The sequence below is a fragment of the Bos javanicus genome, chromosome 28, assembly GCF_032452875.1.
Source record: "Bos javanicus breed banteng chromosome 28, ARS-OSU_banteng_1.0, whole genome shotgun sequence".
Classification (NCBI taxonomy): Eukaryota; Metazoa; Chordata; class Mammalia; order Artiodactyla; family Bovidae; genus Bos; species Bos javanicus.
In genome coordinates this window covers 30,400,210-30,418,003 of record NC_083895.1, presented here as the reverse complement: position 1 = coordinate 30,418,003, position 17,794 = coordinate 30,400,210, and the positions used below count along the sequence as shown (strand labels likewise).

Genomic DNA, 17,794 nt, shown 5'->3' with positions numbered 1-17,794 from the left:
TAAGAAACTAGAAAAAGAACAAACAGTCGACAGTTAGTACACTAGAAGGAAGGAAATAAAGATCAAAATGAAAATGAATTAAATAGAGACTAGAAAGACCACAGAAAAGATCACTGAAATTAAGGGCATTTTTTAAGATTACAAAATTGGCAAATATTTTGCTGAATTCACCTAGGAAAAAAGAAAAAATTCAAATAAAATCAGAAATGAAAAGGGAGGGGTTTCCCTGGTGGCTCAGTGGTAAGGAATTCCCCTGCTAACGCAGGAGACACAAGTTCGATCCCTGGTCTGAGATGATCCCACATGCTTTGGAGCAACTAAGTCCATGTACCACCACCATTGAGCCCGTGCTCTAGAGCCTGGGAACCACAGCTTCTGAGCCCACACACCCTACAGCCCCTGCTCTGCAATAAGAGAAACCACCACAATGAGACACCCGAGCACCGCAACTAGAGGGCCGTCCCCGCCTGCTGCAACCAGAGAAAAGCCCACATAACAATGAAGACCCAGCACAGCCAAAAGAAATCAATAAAAAATTAAATTATTTTAAAAAATAAATTATTAAAGCAATAAATTATTTTTTTTTTTTTTGCCACCAACCGCACTGTGCAGTTTTATTAACCATTCAAGTACAGTAGCGTCTGTAAGATCGGGACAGAATTGGGATTTAAAAGTGAACATATTCAGCATCTAACAATTTGAAAGAAGCCACTACATACTCTTTTCACAGACATGTTTCCACGGAGCCAATACAGTACTAGCCATTAACCCAGCACACCAGGTGTACTGAAGTAGAAAAGATGCAACAAGAAAAATAGCTACATTAGAAAGACTTCAACACTTTAGAAAAAGAGTAAAACACTTTTCGTTTCTCCCCTTCAGCCCCTAAAACAACATCATACCGTCTGGATCTACCTATACAGTCCTACATCAGCTTCTAGAATATTTGTCAGGAGGGCAAAAGTAAAATGACACTGGCCAGTACAGTCTTTGGATATTTAGGAAGGGGAGGGGGAGAAAGTCAGTTCTCAGAGCAAATTAGTCGGCTTCAGTCTCATCAGCAGGATCTTTGGATTCTTTGTTCTTCCGCACTTCTTCAATGTGCTTGTCCTTCTCCCGCAAGCGCTCCAGCTTGGCGGCCATCTGCGCCTCTCGGTTCTCTTTGTTGGCCTCCATCTTGTGGGTCAGCTTCTCTTCCGCCATCTTACTGAAGTTGTTGTTCTCCTCTATCGCCTTCTGAAGCACTTCTTTCTCATGCTCCCGTTTCTCAGCAAGCTGCTTCAAGACCTCAGCTTCATGGGACTTGCGTCTTTCTTCTGCAGCTTCTAATTTCTTCTGAATTTCCTCCAGGGAAAGATCCTTCTTCTTAGGAGGGGAAAGGGGAAATTCTGGGACAGATTCTTTTGATCGAGGGCTGAGAATCAGCTCAAAAGCCTGGCCTGAGGCACGCTTCTCCAGTTCCTTCACCTGGATATCAGAAGAAGCCATGGTGAAGAGAAGACAAGAGACTGGCACTGTACTCTACACGATTCACTGGCAAGGAAAACCCTGCTCCGTCGGAGCCGCCTGGCCACACTCTCTAAAGCAATAAATTATTAAAAAACAGAAAGAAATGAAAGAGATGTTAAAACTGATACTATAGAAATGCGAAGGGTCACAAGAGACTACTATGAACAATCAGTAACCAACAAATTGGACAACCTAGAAGAAACTGATAAATTCTTAAACATACACTCTACCAAAACTGAGTCTGAAAGAAGTATAAAATATGAAGGGGGAGAAAAAGTTATGAGTTTGAAATAATTAATCGGAAGCCTCCCAACAACAAAGTCCAGGACTAGACAATTCATTGGTGGATTCTACCAAATGCTTTTCAAACTCTTCCAAAAAATCAAAGAGGAGGAAACACTTTCAAACTCATTTTATGAGGCCAGCATTACCATGATACCAAAAACAGACAAGGACAGTACCAGAAAGTAACAGTACTGGTCAATATCCCTGATGAATACAGAAGCAGGAATCCTCAACAAAATATCAACAAACAGAATTCAACATACATTCGGGCTTCCCTGCTGGCTCAGTGACAAGGAATCTGCCTGCCAGTGCAGGACACATGAGTTTGATTCCTGGTCCAGAAGGATCCCTCATGCCACAGGGTAGCTAAGGCTGGGTACCACAACTACAGAGCCTGTGTAGCTGGAACTGCTGAAGCCTGAACGCTCTAGAGCCTGTGCTCTGCAACAAAAGAGGCCATTGCCATGACAAGCCTGTGCACTGCAGCTAGACAGTGGTCATCGCTCCCCGCAACTAGAGAGAAGTCCGCACAGCAACAGAGACTCAGTATAGCCAAATAAATAAAATTATATTTAAAAATCCCAATACATTAAAAAGATCATATACCAGGGAGATGTGGCCAAGATGGCAGAGTAGGAAGACCCTGAGCACACCTCTTCCCACAGGCACAGGAAAAGCGCATCTACAGAGCAACTGTCTATAAGAACAACCTGAGGCCTAGCAGAAAAGATTTTCCATAACTAAAGATATAAAGAAGGAATTATGAGGTGATACAGTACAGTCAAGATACACATCACCTGGGTAGGTGACAACAAATGAGAAGATAATCACAGCTGCAGAAATTCTCCCCAGTGATCAAGGAGACTGAGCCTCATGTCATGCTCCCTATCCTGGGGTTCCTGCACCAAGACAAGCCCCAGGAATGTCTGGCTTTGAAGGCCAATGGGGCTTGTGTATGGGAAAGCCAGAAAGCTGTACAAAGCATAGGCTGTTCTTAAAGGGCATGCATAAAATCTCATACACTCTGAGTCGCAGTAGAAAGAAGCCTGAGTCAGACCCACTTGCTGATTTTAGCACCCTTGAAAAGCAGGAGAAAACTGGAACTCCCTTTGGGAACACAGATGCTGACAGCACTCTTCTGTGGGGAGCTCATTCTACTATGAGGATGTTTATGCTGGCAAGCACCATTCTGGAGTTCTCCTTCTAGCCTATTAGTGCCAGAGGTTTACACATCCACCAGTAAGCTGGCACCAGCACTGTGACTCCTTGGACTGCCCAGCTAGCCAAGTTGGGACATGGGCCTACCCGCCAAGAGGCTGAAACCAGCGCTATGACTATACATACTGCAAAGCCACTACGGTGGGATCTGCCCACCAGCAGGTCATGACAAACCCCAGGACCCTCCAAGCTACACAAGCAACTGAACTAGGACTCATCCACCAGTGAGCTGGCAGTCACTGCATGAGCCAGGGCCTGGCTGTCAACTAAGCCTGGGGCCAGCATGCCTAACAGCCCTCCCATATTAGCTGGCCCCAACACAATAGAAGGACCCATGCAGCAGTCCATATAGGGGGCACCCTAGAGGGTATAGCTCTGGAAACAAGGTGGGAGTGTGCTGCTGGGCCCCACAGGACATCTCCTATATAAGGTCACTTCTCTAAGATCAGGAAAAGTTACTGACCTATATAATACATAGAAATAAACAGAATTAAGCAAAATGAGGAGACAGAGGAATATTCTCTACATGAAGGAACAAGGCGAAACCCCAGAAGAAGAACTAAGTAGAAATAAGGAATCTATCCAATAAAGAGTTCAAGATGATAATCATAAAGATATTCAATAAACCCAGGTGAAGAATGAACACAGTGAGAAGTTTAACAAAGAGCTTAAAAAACCTCGACTAGCCAAAGCAATCTTGAGAAAGAAGAATGGAACTAGAGGAATCAACCTGCCTGACTTCAGGCTCTACTACAAAGCCACAGTCATCAAGACAGTATGGTACTGGCACAAAGACAGAAGTATAGATCAATGGAACAAAATAGAAAGCCCAGAGATAAATCCACGCACCTATGGACACCTTATCTTTGACAAAGGAGGCAAGAATACACAATGGAGAAAAGACAATCTCTTTAACAAGTGGTGCTGGGGAAACTGGTCAACCACTTGTAAAGAGTGAAACTAGAACACTTTCTAACACCATACACAAAAATAAACTCAAAATGGATTACAGATCTAAATGTAAGACCAGAAACTATAAAACTCTTAGAGGAGAACATAGGCAAAACACTCTCCGACATAAATCACAGCAGGATCCTCCATGACCCACCTCCCAGAATATTGGAAATAAAAGCAAAAATAAATAAATGGGACCTAATTAAAATTAAAAGCTTCTGCACAACAAAGGAAACTATAAGCAAGGTGAAAAGACAGACTTCAGAATGGGAGAAAATAATAGCAAATGAAGCAACTGACAAGTAATCTCAAAAATATACAAGCAACTCCTGCAGCTCAATTCCAGTCAAAAAATGGGCCAAAGAACTAAACAGACATTTCTCCAAAGAAGACATACAGATGGCTAACAAACACATGAAAAGATGCTCAACATCACTCATTACCAGAGAAATGCAAATCAAAACCACTATGAGGTACCATTTCACGCCAGTCAGAATGGCTGCAATCCATAAGTCTACAAGCAATAAATGCTGGAGAGGGTGTGGAGAAAAGGGAACTCTCTTACACTGTTGGTGGGAATGCAAACTAGTACAGCCACTATGGAGAACAGTGTGGAGATTCCTTAAAAAACTGGAAATAGAACTGCCTTATGATCCAGCAATCCCACTGCTGGGCATATACACTGAGGAAACCAGAAGGGAAAAGAGACACGTGTACCCCAATGTTCATCGCAGCACTGTTCATAATAGCCAGGACATGGAAGCAACCTAGATGCCCATCAGCAGATGAATGGATAAGAAAGCTATGGTACATATACACAATGGAGTATTATTCAGCCATTAAAAAGAATACATTTGAATCAGTTCTAATGAGATGGATGAAACTGGAACCTATTATACAGAGTGAAGTAAGCCAGAAAGAAAAACACCAATACAGTATACTAACGCATATATATGGAATTTAGAAAGATGGTAACAATAACCCTGTGTACGAGACAGCGAAAGAGACACTGATGTATAGATCAGTCTTATGGACTCTGTGGGAGAGGGAGAGGGTGGGGAGATTTGGGAGAATAGCATTGAAACATGTATAATATCATGTATGAAACGAGTCACCAGTCCAGGTTTGATGCATGGTACTGGATGCTTGGGGCTGGTACACTGGGACAACCCAGAGGGAGGGGAGGGGAGGGAGGAGGGTTCAGGATGGGGAACGTGGGTATACCTGTGGCGGATTCATTTCGATATTTGGCAAAACTAATACAATATTGTAAAGTTTAAAAATAAAATAAAATTTAAAAAAAAAAAAAGAAAAAAAAAATAGCCAGGACATAGAAGCAACCTAGCTGTCCATCAGCAGACAAATGGATAAGAAAGCTGTGGTACATATACACAATGGAGTAGTACTCAGCCATTAAAAAGAATACATTTGAATCAGTTCTAATGAGGTGGATGAAACTGGAGCCTATTATACAGAGTGAAGTAAGCCAGAAAGAAAAACACCAATACAGTATACTAACGCATATATATGTAATTTAGAAAGATGGTAACGATAACCCTGTATGCGAGACAGCAAAAGAGACACAGATGTGTAGAACAGTCTTTTGGACTCTGTGGGAGAGGGTGAGGGTGGGATGATTTGGGAGAATGGCATTGAAACATGTAAATTATCACACATGAAACGAATCACCAGTCCAGGTTTGATGCACAATACAGGATGCTCGGGGCTGGTGCACTGGGATGACCCAGAGGGATGGTACGGGGAGGGAGGCGAGAGGGGGTTTCAGGATGGGGAACATGTGTACACCCGTGGCGGATTCATGTCAATGTATGGCAAAACCAATACAATATTGTAAAGTAATTAGCCTCCAATTAAAATAAATAAATTTAAAAAATAGAAATATGAAGAATAAACAGAACTGAAAGATACAATAACTCATAAAAAAATACACTAGAAGACACCAACAATAGATTAGATGGAAGGAAGAGATCAGCAAATTACAAGACAGAATAACAGAAATCATCCAACCTGAAAAGACAAAAAAAAAATTTCTTTCTAAATGAGGATAGTTTAAGAAACCTCTGAGACAACATCAGTCATACTAACATTCACATTCTAGGGGTCCCTATAATGAAGGAGAACAGAGAAAAAAAGAGGCAGAGAACTTATCTGAAGATAAAAACTTTCCTAACCTGGGACAGGATCCAAACATCCAGGTCCAGGAAGCACAACGCCTCAAACAAGATGAACCCAAAGAGTTCCACACCGAGATACGTTGTAATTAAAATGACAGAAATTGAAGATAAACAGAAATCCTGGGACTTCCCTAGTGGTCCAGTTAAGAATCTGCCTGCCAATGCAGGGGACGCAGGTTTGATCCCTGGTCTTGGAAGATCCGCCATGCAACAGAGCTACTAAGCCCATGTGCCACAACTACTGAGCCTGGGAGCCGCAACTGCTGAAGCCCATGTGCCTAGAGCCTGTGCTCTACAAGAGAAACCAGTGCAATGAGAAGCCTGCGCACTGCAATGAAGAGTAGCCTGCACCCTCTACAACTACAGAAAGACCATGCATAGCAATGAAGATCCAGTGCAGCCAAAAAAAGATAAATAAAATTTTAAACAGAGTGAATCTTAACAGGAGCAACATAAAAGCAACTAGGTACATAAAAGGGAATCCCCACAAAAGTATGGGCTGATGTTTCAGCAGAAACTTTGCAGTCCAGAAGACAGTGGCATTATATATTTAAAGTGATAAAAGGGAAAAACGTACAACCCACAAGAATACCCTACTCAACATGGGTATCATTCAGATTTTTAGGAGAAATAAAGAGTTTTACAGAAAATCTAAAGCTACGAGTTCAGCACTATTAAGCCAGTGATTATAAAAGGAAAAATCTCATTCATAAACACAAACAGTAAAGTTAGTGGATCAACCAGTTATAAAGCCAAAGTAGTAAAATCTTCTATATCCACAAATTAGTAGTTAAGGGATACACAAAACAACTAGATATTACATACTATGCCAAAAACTTTGAATGCGTGTGTATGTTGGGGGAAGGAGTAAAAATGCAGGGTTATTAGAATGTGAACTTAAGATAACCGTATATGTATAAATTTACATATATAGTTATACTTCTATATTTGAACCTCATGGTAACCACAAAACAAAAACTTGTAATAGATACAGAAAAGCAAAAAAAAAAAAAAAAAAAACAGAAAGGAATCTAATTTGACAAAGATAGTCAAATTACAAAGAGCAACAAAAGAAAAAAACAAGAGAGAAATACAAAAGATCCAGAAAATAACAAAATGGCAGTAAGGATATACCCAGAAATAATTATTTTAAATGTAAATGGACTAAACTCTGATCAAAATCAGAGTGGCTGAATGGATGCAAAAATAAGACCCATATATATGCTGCCTAGAGACTCACTTCAGAGTTGAAGGCACACACAGAAAGCGAGGGGATGGAAAAAGGTACTCCATATAAAAGGAAATAAAAAGAAGTACGGAGTGTCAGTGAGACAAAATAGACTTTAAAACAAAGACTGTAACAGGAGACAGGATATTACATAATGATAAAGGGTAACTCCTATAAGAAAATATAATAAATGTAAATTTATATGTACTCAACATAAGAACATCTAAATACATAAAGCAAATATTAACAAAACAAAAGGGAGAAAATCAATAGTAATACAATAAATAAGAGACTCTAACACCCCACTTATATCAATGGAAAGATCATCCAGACAGAAAATCAGTAAGGAAACGCAGGCCTTAAACATCACCTTAGATCAGAGGAACTAAATAGATACATACCGAGAACATTCCTTTAAGAAGCAGAAAACAAATTCTTTTCAAATGGTCATGGGACATTCTCCAGGATAGTTCACATACTTGGCCCCAAAAAGGTCTCAGTAAATTAAAGAAAGTTGAAATCAAATCAAGCATCTTTTCCAAACACAACACTATGAGACTAGAAATAAACTACAAGAAAAAATTTGCAAACAAACAAACATGTGGAGGCTAAAAAAATATCCCACTAAACAACCAATGTGTCATTGAAGAAGTCAAAGAGAAAATTTTAAAAATACTTGGAAACAAGTGAAAATGTAAGCATTGATCCAAAAATCTATGAGAAACAGCAAAAACAGTTCTAAAAAGGCAGTTTATAGCAGTACAAGCCTACCGCAGGAAACAAGAAAAATTTCTAACAAACAATCTAACCTTGCACCTAAATGAACTAGGAAAAGAAAAAAAATAGAAAGTTAGTAGCCAGGGAAGAAATAATAAAGAGCAGAGCAGAAACAAATGAAAGAGAGACTAAGAAATAATAATAATACAGATTAAGGAAATTAAGAACTGCTTATTTGAAAATATAAACAAAACTGGTAAACCTTTAACCAAACTCAAGAAAAAAAGAAAGAGAGGCCTCAAATAAAATCAGAAATTAAAGAGAAGTTATAATCAAACCATAGAAATACAGAGTGTCATAAAAGAGTACCACAATTATACACCAACAAAATGGACAATCAAGAAGAAATAGATCAATTCTTAGAAACACACAATGTCCTAAGACTGAGTCAGGATGCAACAAAATATGAAGATACTGACTACCAATAGTGAAAATGAGCCAGTAATAAAGTGTTAGTCACTCAGTCGTGTCCAACTCTTTGCAACCCTGTGGAGTGTAGCCCGCCAGGCTCCTCTGTCCATGGAATTTTCCAGACAAGAATACTGCCATTTCCTTCTCCACCAGTAATAAAAACAAACAAGCAAACAAAAAAACCCTCCTAACAAAAGTCCTAGACCAGACAGCTTCACAGGTAAATTCTGCCAAATATTTAAAGAAGAGTTAACATCCATCCTTCTCAAACTATTTCAAAAAAATGGAAGAGGAAGGAATACTTCCAAACTCATCCTATGTGGTCAGCAGCACCCTGATACCAAAACCAGAAAAAGACAACCCTCACAGAGAAAATTACAGGCTAGTGTCACTCCTGACACTCAAAGATGAACTCCCGAGGTCGGTAGGATGCTGGGAAAGATCGAAGGCAGGAGAAGGGAACGACAGGAACGAGATGGTTGGATGGCATCACTGACTCAATGGACATGAGTTTGAGCAAGCCCCAGGAGATGGTGAAGGATGAGAAGCCTGGCGTCCTGCAATCCATGGGGTCATAGAGAGCCAGACATGACTGAACAACAACAATCACTCCTGAACATAGATGTCAAAATCCTCAACAAAATATTAGAAAACCAAATTCAGCAACACACTAAAAGTATCATACACCATGATCAAGTAGCATTTATTCCAAAAATACAAGGATGGTCCCATATCCACACACACACAAATCAATCAGTGTGATAATACCATATTAACAAATTGAATAATAGAAATCACATGTTCATCTCAATAGATGTGACTAAAAGTTTCTGATAAAGTTGAACATTCATGTATGATTTAAAAAAAGCTTACAGTGAATGTAGAGGGAACATACTTCAACATAATAAAGGCTAGATGTGACAAACATATAATCAACCTAATACTCAAGGGTGGAAAGCTGAAAGCATTTCCTCTAAGATCTGGACCAAGACGAGGATGCCCATTTTATTCAACAAAGTATTGGAAATTCTAGCCATAGCAATCAGAAAAAGAAATAAAATAAATCCAAACTGGAAAGGAAGAAGTAAAACTGTCACTATTTGCACATGACATGGTAAATATATATTTAAAACATCTTAAAGACACCACCAAAATATTAGAATAAATTAATTCAGTAATGTTGCAAAATATTAATATACAGAAATCTGTTGCATTTCTATATACTAACTACAACTATCATGGGAGCTAAGAAACAATCCCATTTACAATTGCCCAGAAAACAATAAAATACCAAGGAATAAATCTAACCAAGAAAGCATAAGGCTTGTATTTAGAAAACTATTGTACGATGATGAAAGAAATTGAAAACGACACAAGCAAATGCACATGGAGTGGAAGAATTAATAATGTTAAATAACCATATTCCTCAAGGCAATCTCCAGGGTCAATGCAATTCCTGTCAAAATACCAATGGCATTTTTCATGGAACTAGAGCAAGTAATTCTAAAACCTTTATGAAAACAGAAAAGACCTTAAATACGCAAAAGAATCTTAAGAACAAAGTTGGAAACATTACAGTCCCTCATTTCAAACTATGCCACATTGCTACAGTAACCAAAAAAATGTGTACCAAAAAATAGACACATGGATCAGTGGAACTAAGTTGAAAGCCTAGAAATAAACCCACATTATATGGTCAGTTAATCCCAACAAGAGAGACAAGAATATACAAAGGGGAAAATACAACTTCTTTAATTAGCTGTGCTGGGAAAATTGGACAGCTACATGTGAAGAATCAAACTGGACTACTTTATCACACTGTATACAAAAATAAACTCAAAATGAACTGGATTCAAATGTAAGACCTGAAACCATCCACTTCCTAGAAGAAACCATAGACTGTATGTTCTTTGACAATAGTTGCAATATTTTTTTTTGATATGTCTCCTCAGGCATGGGAAACAAAAGCAAAATAAACAAATGGGACTATATCAAACTCAAAAGTTTTTGCATAGCGAAGGGAACTATCAATGAAACCAAAAGGTAGTCTACTAAATGGGAGAAGATATGTGCAAATGATTTATCTGATAAGCAGTTAATAACCAAAATACACAAAGATGTCATATAAATCAACAACAAAAAATAAACAACCTGATTCAAAAATGGGCAGAGAATAAAAATGAGCAGAGAATCCAAATAGACACTTCTCCAAAGACGACATACAGATGGCCAACAGACGCAGAAAAGATGCTCAACATCACTACCCATCAGGGAAATGCAAACCAAAACCATAGTGAAATTAACATCTCGTACTTGTCAGAATGGCTATTACCAAAAAGACAACAAATAACAAGTGTTGGCAAGGATGTGAAGAAAAGAGAACTCTTGTGCACTGTTGGTGGGAATGTAAATTGGTACAATCACTATAGAAAAGAGTACAGTTCCTAAAAATTGAAAGTAGAACTACTGTATAATCCAGCAATTCTACTTTTGGGGATTTTTCTAAAGAAGAGAAAAATACTAATTTGAAAAGATATATGCACCCTCACATTCATCACAGCATTATTTGCATTAACTAAGATGTAGAACAACAGACTGGTTCCAAATAGGAAAAGGAGTACGTCAAGGCTGTATATTGTCACCCTGCTTATTTAACTTATATGCAGAGTACATCATGAGAAACGCTGGACTGGAAGAAACACAAGCTGGAATCAAGATTGCTGGGAGAAATATCAATAACCTCAGATATGCAGATGCTGCTGCTGCTGCTAAGTCACTTCAGTCGTATACGACTCTGTGCGACCCCACAGACGGCAGCCCACCGGGCTCCCTCATCCCTGGGATTCTCCAGGCAAGAACACTGGAATGGGTTGCCATTTCCTTCTCCAATGCATGAAAGTGAAAAGTGAAAGTGAAGTCGTTCAGTCGTGTCCAACCCTCAGCAACCCCATGGACTGCAACCTTCCGGGCTCCTCCGTCCATGGGATTTTCCAGGCAAGAGTACTGGAGTGGGGTGCCATTACACCACCCTTATGGCAGAAAGTGAAGAGGAACCAAAAAGCCTCTTGATGAAAGTGAAAGTGGAGAGTGAAAAAGTTGGCTTAAAGCTCAACATTCAGAAAACAAAGATCGTGGCATCTGGTCCCAACACTTCATGGGACATAGATGGGGAAACGGTGGAAACAGTGTCAGACTTTATTTTTCGGGGCTCCAAAATCACTGCAGATGGTGACTGCAGCCATGAAATTAAAAGATGCTTACTCCTTGGAAGGAAAGTTATGACCAACCTAGATAGCATATTGAAGAGCAGAGACATTACTTTGCCAACAAAGGTCTGTCTAGTCAAGGCTATGGTTTTTCCAGTGGTCATGTATGGATGTGAGAGTTGGACTGTGAAGAAGGCTGAGTGCCGAAGAATTGATGCTTTTGAACTGTGGTGTTGGAGAAGGCTCTTGAGAGTCCCTTGGACTGCAAGGAGATCCAACCAGTCCATTCTGAAGGAGATCAGCCCTGGGATTTCTTTGGAAGGAATGATGCTAAAGCTGAAACTCCAGTACTTTGGCCACCTCATGCGAAGAGTTGACTCATTGGAAAAGACTCTGATGCTGGGAGGGATTGGGGGCAGGAGGAGAAGGGGACAACAGAGGATGAGATGGCTGGAGGGCATCACTGACTCGATGGACATGAGTTTGGGTGAACTTCAGGAGTTGGTGATGGACAGGAAGGCCTGGCATGCTGAGATTCATGGGGTCGCAAAGAGTCGGACATGACTGAGCGACTGAACTGAACTGAAGATGTGGAAGCAACCTAAATATCAATCAATAGATGAACAGATAAAGAAGAGGTAGTATATGTGTATATATGTACACACACACACAATGGCATATTAGTCATTAAAAAAAATGAAACTTTGCCATTTGGAACAAGATAGATAGACCTAGAGGATACTTAGGCAAAATGAAATTTAAATCAGGCATAAAAAGATAAATATTATATGATTTCACTTAGAATCTTAAAAAACAAATGAGCAAGCATAACAAAATTGGAACAGTCATGGATACAGAGAACAAACAGGTGGTTCTGGGGGACAGAAGCGGGGGTTGGGTGGGGATGAGTGGAAAAGGTAAGGGAGATTAAGAGACACAAATATCCAGTTATGAAAACAAATGAGTCACAGGGATGAAATGTACAGCATGAGGAGTAAATAATATTGTAATAACTTTGTATAGTGACAGATGATAACCAGTTATCACAGTGATCATTTGTAATGTATAAAAATATCAAATCACTATTTTGCACATCTGAAACTAATAAGTCAATTATATTTCAATTAAAAAAACTACTCAGAAGCTATAATCAAATCTTTAAATTGTTGACAAAAACTGATTCTCTGGTGTCATTTAATGACAACACTAGCCATGCCATTTAAAAATTTCATGTGTAGTATAGAAATGTTTTGTGTATGGTTCAGAAACCATCTGAGCAGAGGGTGGGGGCAGGAGCTGAGAGAGGCGGCCAGCAAGCCTTGGCCTGCAGCAGAACGTGAGGGTGGGTGCTGAAGCTCCCCACCCTCTGCTGGTCCCAGGAAGAGGCTGGGGCTGGCGGCCGTGAGGATACGCTAAGAGGGCGACTTTGACAGAGCCATGGAATTAGATGCAACTGCCACTCCCAAAGCCAGAGAAGGTGCCTGAGGCAGCGGACAAGACACCGCAGGTGCTGTCCTAGCCTCAGAGGTGGCAGCTTTCACAAGGCTGTAAGCAGGCACAGGTAACTGCTCACACCTTGCTGGGGGCTTAAACAGCTTGGCCTCTCCTAGGGACCCACAAACTGGAGTCTTCTCCTCTGGGAGAAATGGTAAAATGTCTTTATTTCTCACACCTTCTCTCTTAAGTTCCTGAAATGTCTCTTGGAAATACTGAGAAAGGATGATGTGGAGAAAAATGCCATCAAAGCCATTTTTAAGGACAGGGAACCCTGGAGTGCTCTAGCCCATGGGGTTATAGAGAGTCAGACGTGACTTAGTGACTGAACAACAAAAACAAAACCTTTTAAAAGTGAATTAAAATAAAACAATGAAAAACATATGTAAGGAGAAATAGGTGGCTAATCAGGTATAAACAAAGAATTGTAAAAAAAAAATGCTTTGAATTTGCTGGTTTGGTTTTTTTTTGCTTATAAAAACTGAATTTTGATTAATCAGAAAGATGTTTCTTTTATCTGTTGATATATCTTACATCTGACATTGATTTGTAATGTGGTAATGTGGTCTCTTTCAGTAACTGAAATAATGAAGGAGCTGCCTTCATTATTTCTTTATTTCAGCAGAAATAGATATGGAATCTAGCTTCCTTATAAACCTCAAAAAAAGGGAGGCTTTCCCTAGTAGTCCAGTGGTTAAGAATCCACCTTCCAATGCAAGGGACATGGGTTTGATCCCTGGCCAGGAAACCAAGATCCCACATGTCATGGGGCAATTAAGCCCATGCACACCAACTAGAGAGCCTATACACCTCAATGACTGAGCCCACGTGCTGCAACAAAGACCCAAGCACAGCCAAGAAAAGAAAAAGGATCATACACCATGATCAAGTGGGATTTATTTGGGAGATGCAAGGATGGTTTAGTATCTGCAAATCAAGCAATGTGATATACCACATTGACAAAATTAAGGATGAATATCATGTAATCATCTAAAGAGACACAGAAAAGTAGTTGACAAAATCCAACATCCATTTATGATTAAAAACTCTCAAAAAAGTGGGTACAGAGGGAATGTACCTCAACATAATAAAGGCCACATATGACAAATCCACAGTTAACATCATACTCAACGGAGAAAATCTGAAACTTTCATCTAAGATTAAGAACAAGACAAAGATGCCCATGCATACCACTTTTATTAACATTGTATTGGAAGTCCTAGCAGAGCAATTAGGCAAGAAAATGAAATAAATAGCATCCAAATTGGAAAGGGGGAAGTAAAACTGTCACTATTTGCAGATGACATGTTATTATATATAGAAACTTCTAGAGACTCCACTCACACACAAAAATATTAGAATTATAGAGCAATTCAGTACATTTGTAGGATACAAAAATGAATATATGAAAATGTTGCCTTTCTATACACTAAAAACTATCAGAGAAATTAACAAACTAATATACAATTGCATACAAAGAATAAAATATCTAGGAATAAATTTAACCAAAGCAGTGAAAGACAACTCTCAACATGGGAGAAAATAATAGCAAATGAAACAGTTGACAAAGGATTAATCTCAAAAATACACTAGCAGCTCATACAGCTCAATATGGGGAAAACAAACAACCCAATCAAAAAGTGGGTAGAAAACCTAAACAGACATTTTTTCACAGAAGACATATAGATGGCTAAAAAACACATGAAAAGATACTCAACATCACTCATTAGTGAAATGCAAATCAAAATTATAATGAGGTATCACCTCTCATCAGTCAGAATGGCCATCAAAGTCAAAAATTCTACAAACAATAAATCCTGGAGAGGATGTAGAGAAAAAGAATCCTCTTGCACTGTTGGTGGGAAGATAAGTTGATGCAGCACTATGGAGAACAGAATGGAGATTCCTTAAGAAACTAGGAATAAAACTACTTTATGACCCAACAATCCCTGGGCATGCACCCTGAGAAAACCATAATTTGAAAAGACACATATACCCCAAGGTTCACTGCAGCTCTATTACAATAGCCAGGACATGGAAGTAACTTAGATGTCCATCGACAAATGACTGTATAAAGTTGTGGTACATACAAACAATGGAATATTACTCAGTCATAAAAAGGAACAAAAGTGGGTCATTTGTAGTGATGTGGATGGACCTAGACACTGTCAGACAGAACGAAGTTAAGTCAGAAAAAGTATCATATAGTAACATATATATGGAATCTAGAAAAATAGTACTGATGTAACTATTTGCAGGGCAGAAACAGAGACACAGATATAGAAAACAGACTTGTGGACACATGGAGGAAAGAGAAGGTGTGATGAATTGAGAGAACAGCACTGACAGGTATACACTACCACGTGTAAAACAGACAGCTAGTGGGAAGCTGCTGGGTAACACAGGGTGCCCTCAGCTTGGTGCTCTGTGACGACCTAGAGGGGTAGGATGGGAGTGGGCTGGGAGGGAGGTTCAAAGGAGGGACTATATATATACTTATAGCCGATTCATGTTATAGTACAGCAAAAACTAATACGATATTGTAAAGCAATTATCCTCCAATTAAAAAAAATTTTTTTAACTATAATGAGGTATCACTTCATCAGCCAGAATGGCTATCATCAAAAAATCTACAAACAATAAATACTGGACAGGGTTTGGAGAAGAGAGAATCCTCTTACACTACTGGTGGGAATGTAAATTAGTACAACCATTATGGAGAATAGTATGAAGTTTCCTTTAAAAACTAAATATAGAACTGCCAAATGATCCAGCAATCCCATTCTTGGACCTATATCCTAAGAAAACCATAATTTGAAAAGATACACGCCCTCCAGTGTTCATTGCAGCACTATTTACAATAGCCAAGACATGGAAACAAACTAAATGTCCAATGACAAGAATAAAAATGTGGTACATATATGCAATAGAACATTACTAAGCATTAAAAAAAGGCAATAATGCCATTTGCAGAGACATGGATGGATTTAGAGATTATCACACTAAATGAAGTCAGAGAAAGACAAATATATGATATCACTTAAATGTGGAATCTAATAAAAAAGTCTATTTACAAAACAGACTCACAGATCTTGAAACTTACAGTTGCCAAATGGGAAACATTGGATGAAATGATAAATTAGGACCTTGCGGTTAACATACACACACTACTATACAAAGAATAGATAACTACTAAGGACCTCCCACATAGCACAGGGAACTCTACTCAATATTCTGTAATTACCTATATGGGAAAAGAATCTGAAAAAGACGACGTGTGTGTGAGTGTGTGTATATATACACACATATATACACACACACACACATATATATGTGTGTGTGCAAGATGATAGAGGTATTAACTAACCCCTCTATGGTAATCCTTGAACAATATAGATAGGTATCAAATCATCATGAAGTATACCTTAAATTTACATATGTTATACTCCAATTAATTCCCAATGAAGCTGAGGGAAAAAATCAGGTAAAGAAGGACTTGAATAGACACTTCTCCAAAGATGACATATAAATGACCAAAAAGCTCAAGAAAAGGTACTTAATACCACTAACCATTAGAGAATACAAGTCAAAACTGCAATGAGATACTACTTCATATTCTTTAGGATGACTACTGCCAAAAAACAAAATGGAAAATAACAAGCATTGGTTAGGATATGGAGAAATCGGAACCTTTCTGCATTGCTGGGGGCAATGTAACTGGTGCAGCCATAGTAGAAAACAGTATGATGATTTCTCAAAAAGTTAAATGTAGAATTACCATTTGATCTGGCAAAACCCATTTTAGCTATGTACTCAAAAGAAGTGAAAGCAGGCACTTGAACAGCGATTTGTATACTAATTTCACAGCAGCATCATATACACAACAGTAAGTACCGACACGTGCTTCAACACAGATGAACCTTGAAAACATTATGGTCCATGAAACCAGCCAGACACAAAAGGACAAATGTTGTATCAGTCCATTTCTATGAGGTACCTTCTATAGACAGATTCGTATGGACAGAAAGGATAATAGTGGTTGCCAGAAGTTGAAGGAAAAGAATGGTTAATTATTTAACATACAGAGTTTCCACTGGGGATGATGAAACAGTTCTGGAGATGGAGAGTGACGACAGCTGAACAACATCGTGAATGTCTTTAATGTACTTAAGGACACTGCATTATCCATTTAAAAATAGTTAAATGGTAAATATGAATAAATAATATTTACCATAGTAATAATAAATTTTAAGGTATCAAAAAATGGGGAAGAGATACTTTTAATAACTCCAGTAACAATTGGATCAGCAGAGCCTTCTCAAAATTAAAAATTATCAAAAAGTATCTGAGACCTTGCATTTGCCAAGAGCAACTGGCAATGCTTTCAATTGTATGAACTGAAAACGAAGTTACTAAAAGTATAAATTTTAATGACTTAATAAATGAATTTGCAGAAAAGTCAGAAAAACGATTAAGGTGTCATACATTAATAAAGTATTAAATATTATATAAAACTA

General features: G+C 38.7%; 1 protein-coding gene across 1 annotated transcript; it reads right to left on the bottom strand.

The window, feature by feature from the left end:
• Nucleotides 1–601: 601 nt before the first annotated feature.
• On the bottom strand, nucleotides 602–1,573 carry LOC133240462 (stathmin). The gene has a single exon (XM_061405287.1). It carries the CDS (start codon nucleotides 1,486–1,488, stop codon nucleotides 1,039–1,041), a length of 450 nt encoding a protein of 149 aa, XP_061261271.1. The 5' UTR covers nucleotides 1,489–1,573; the 3' UTR covers nucleotides 602–1,038.
• Between the last annotated feature and the right edge of the window lie 16,221 nt (nucleotides 1,574–17,794).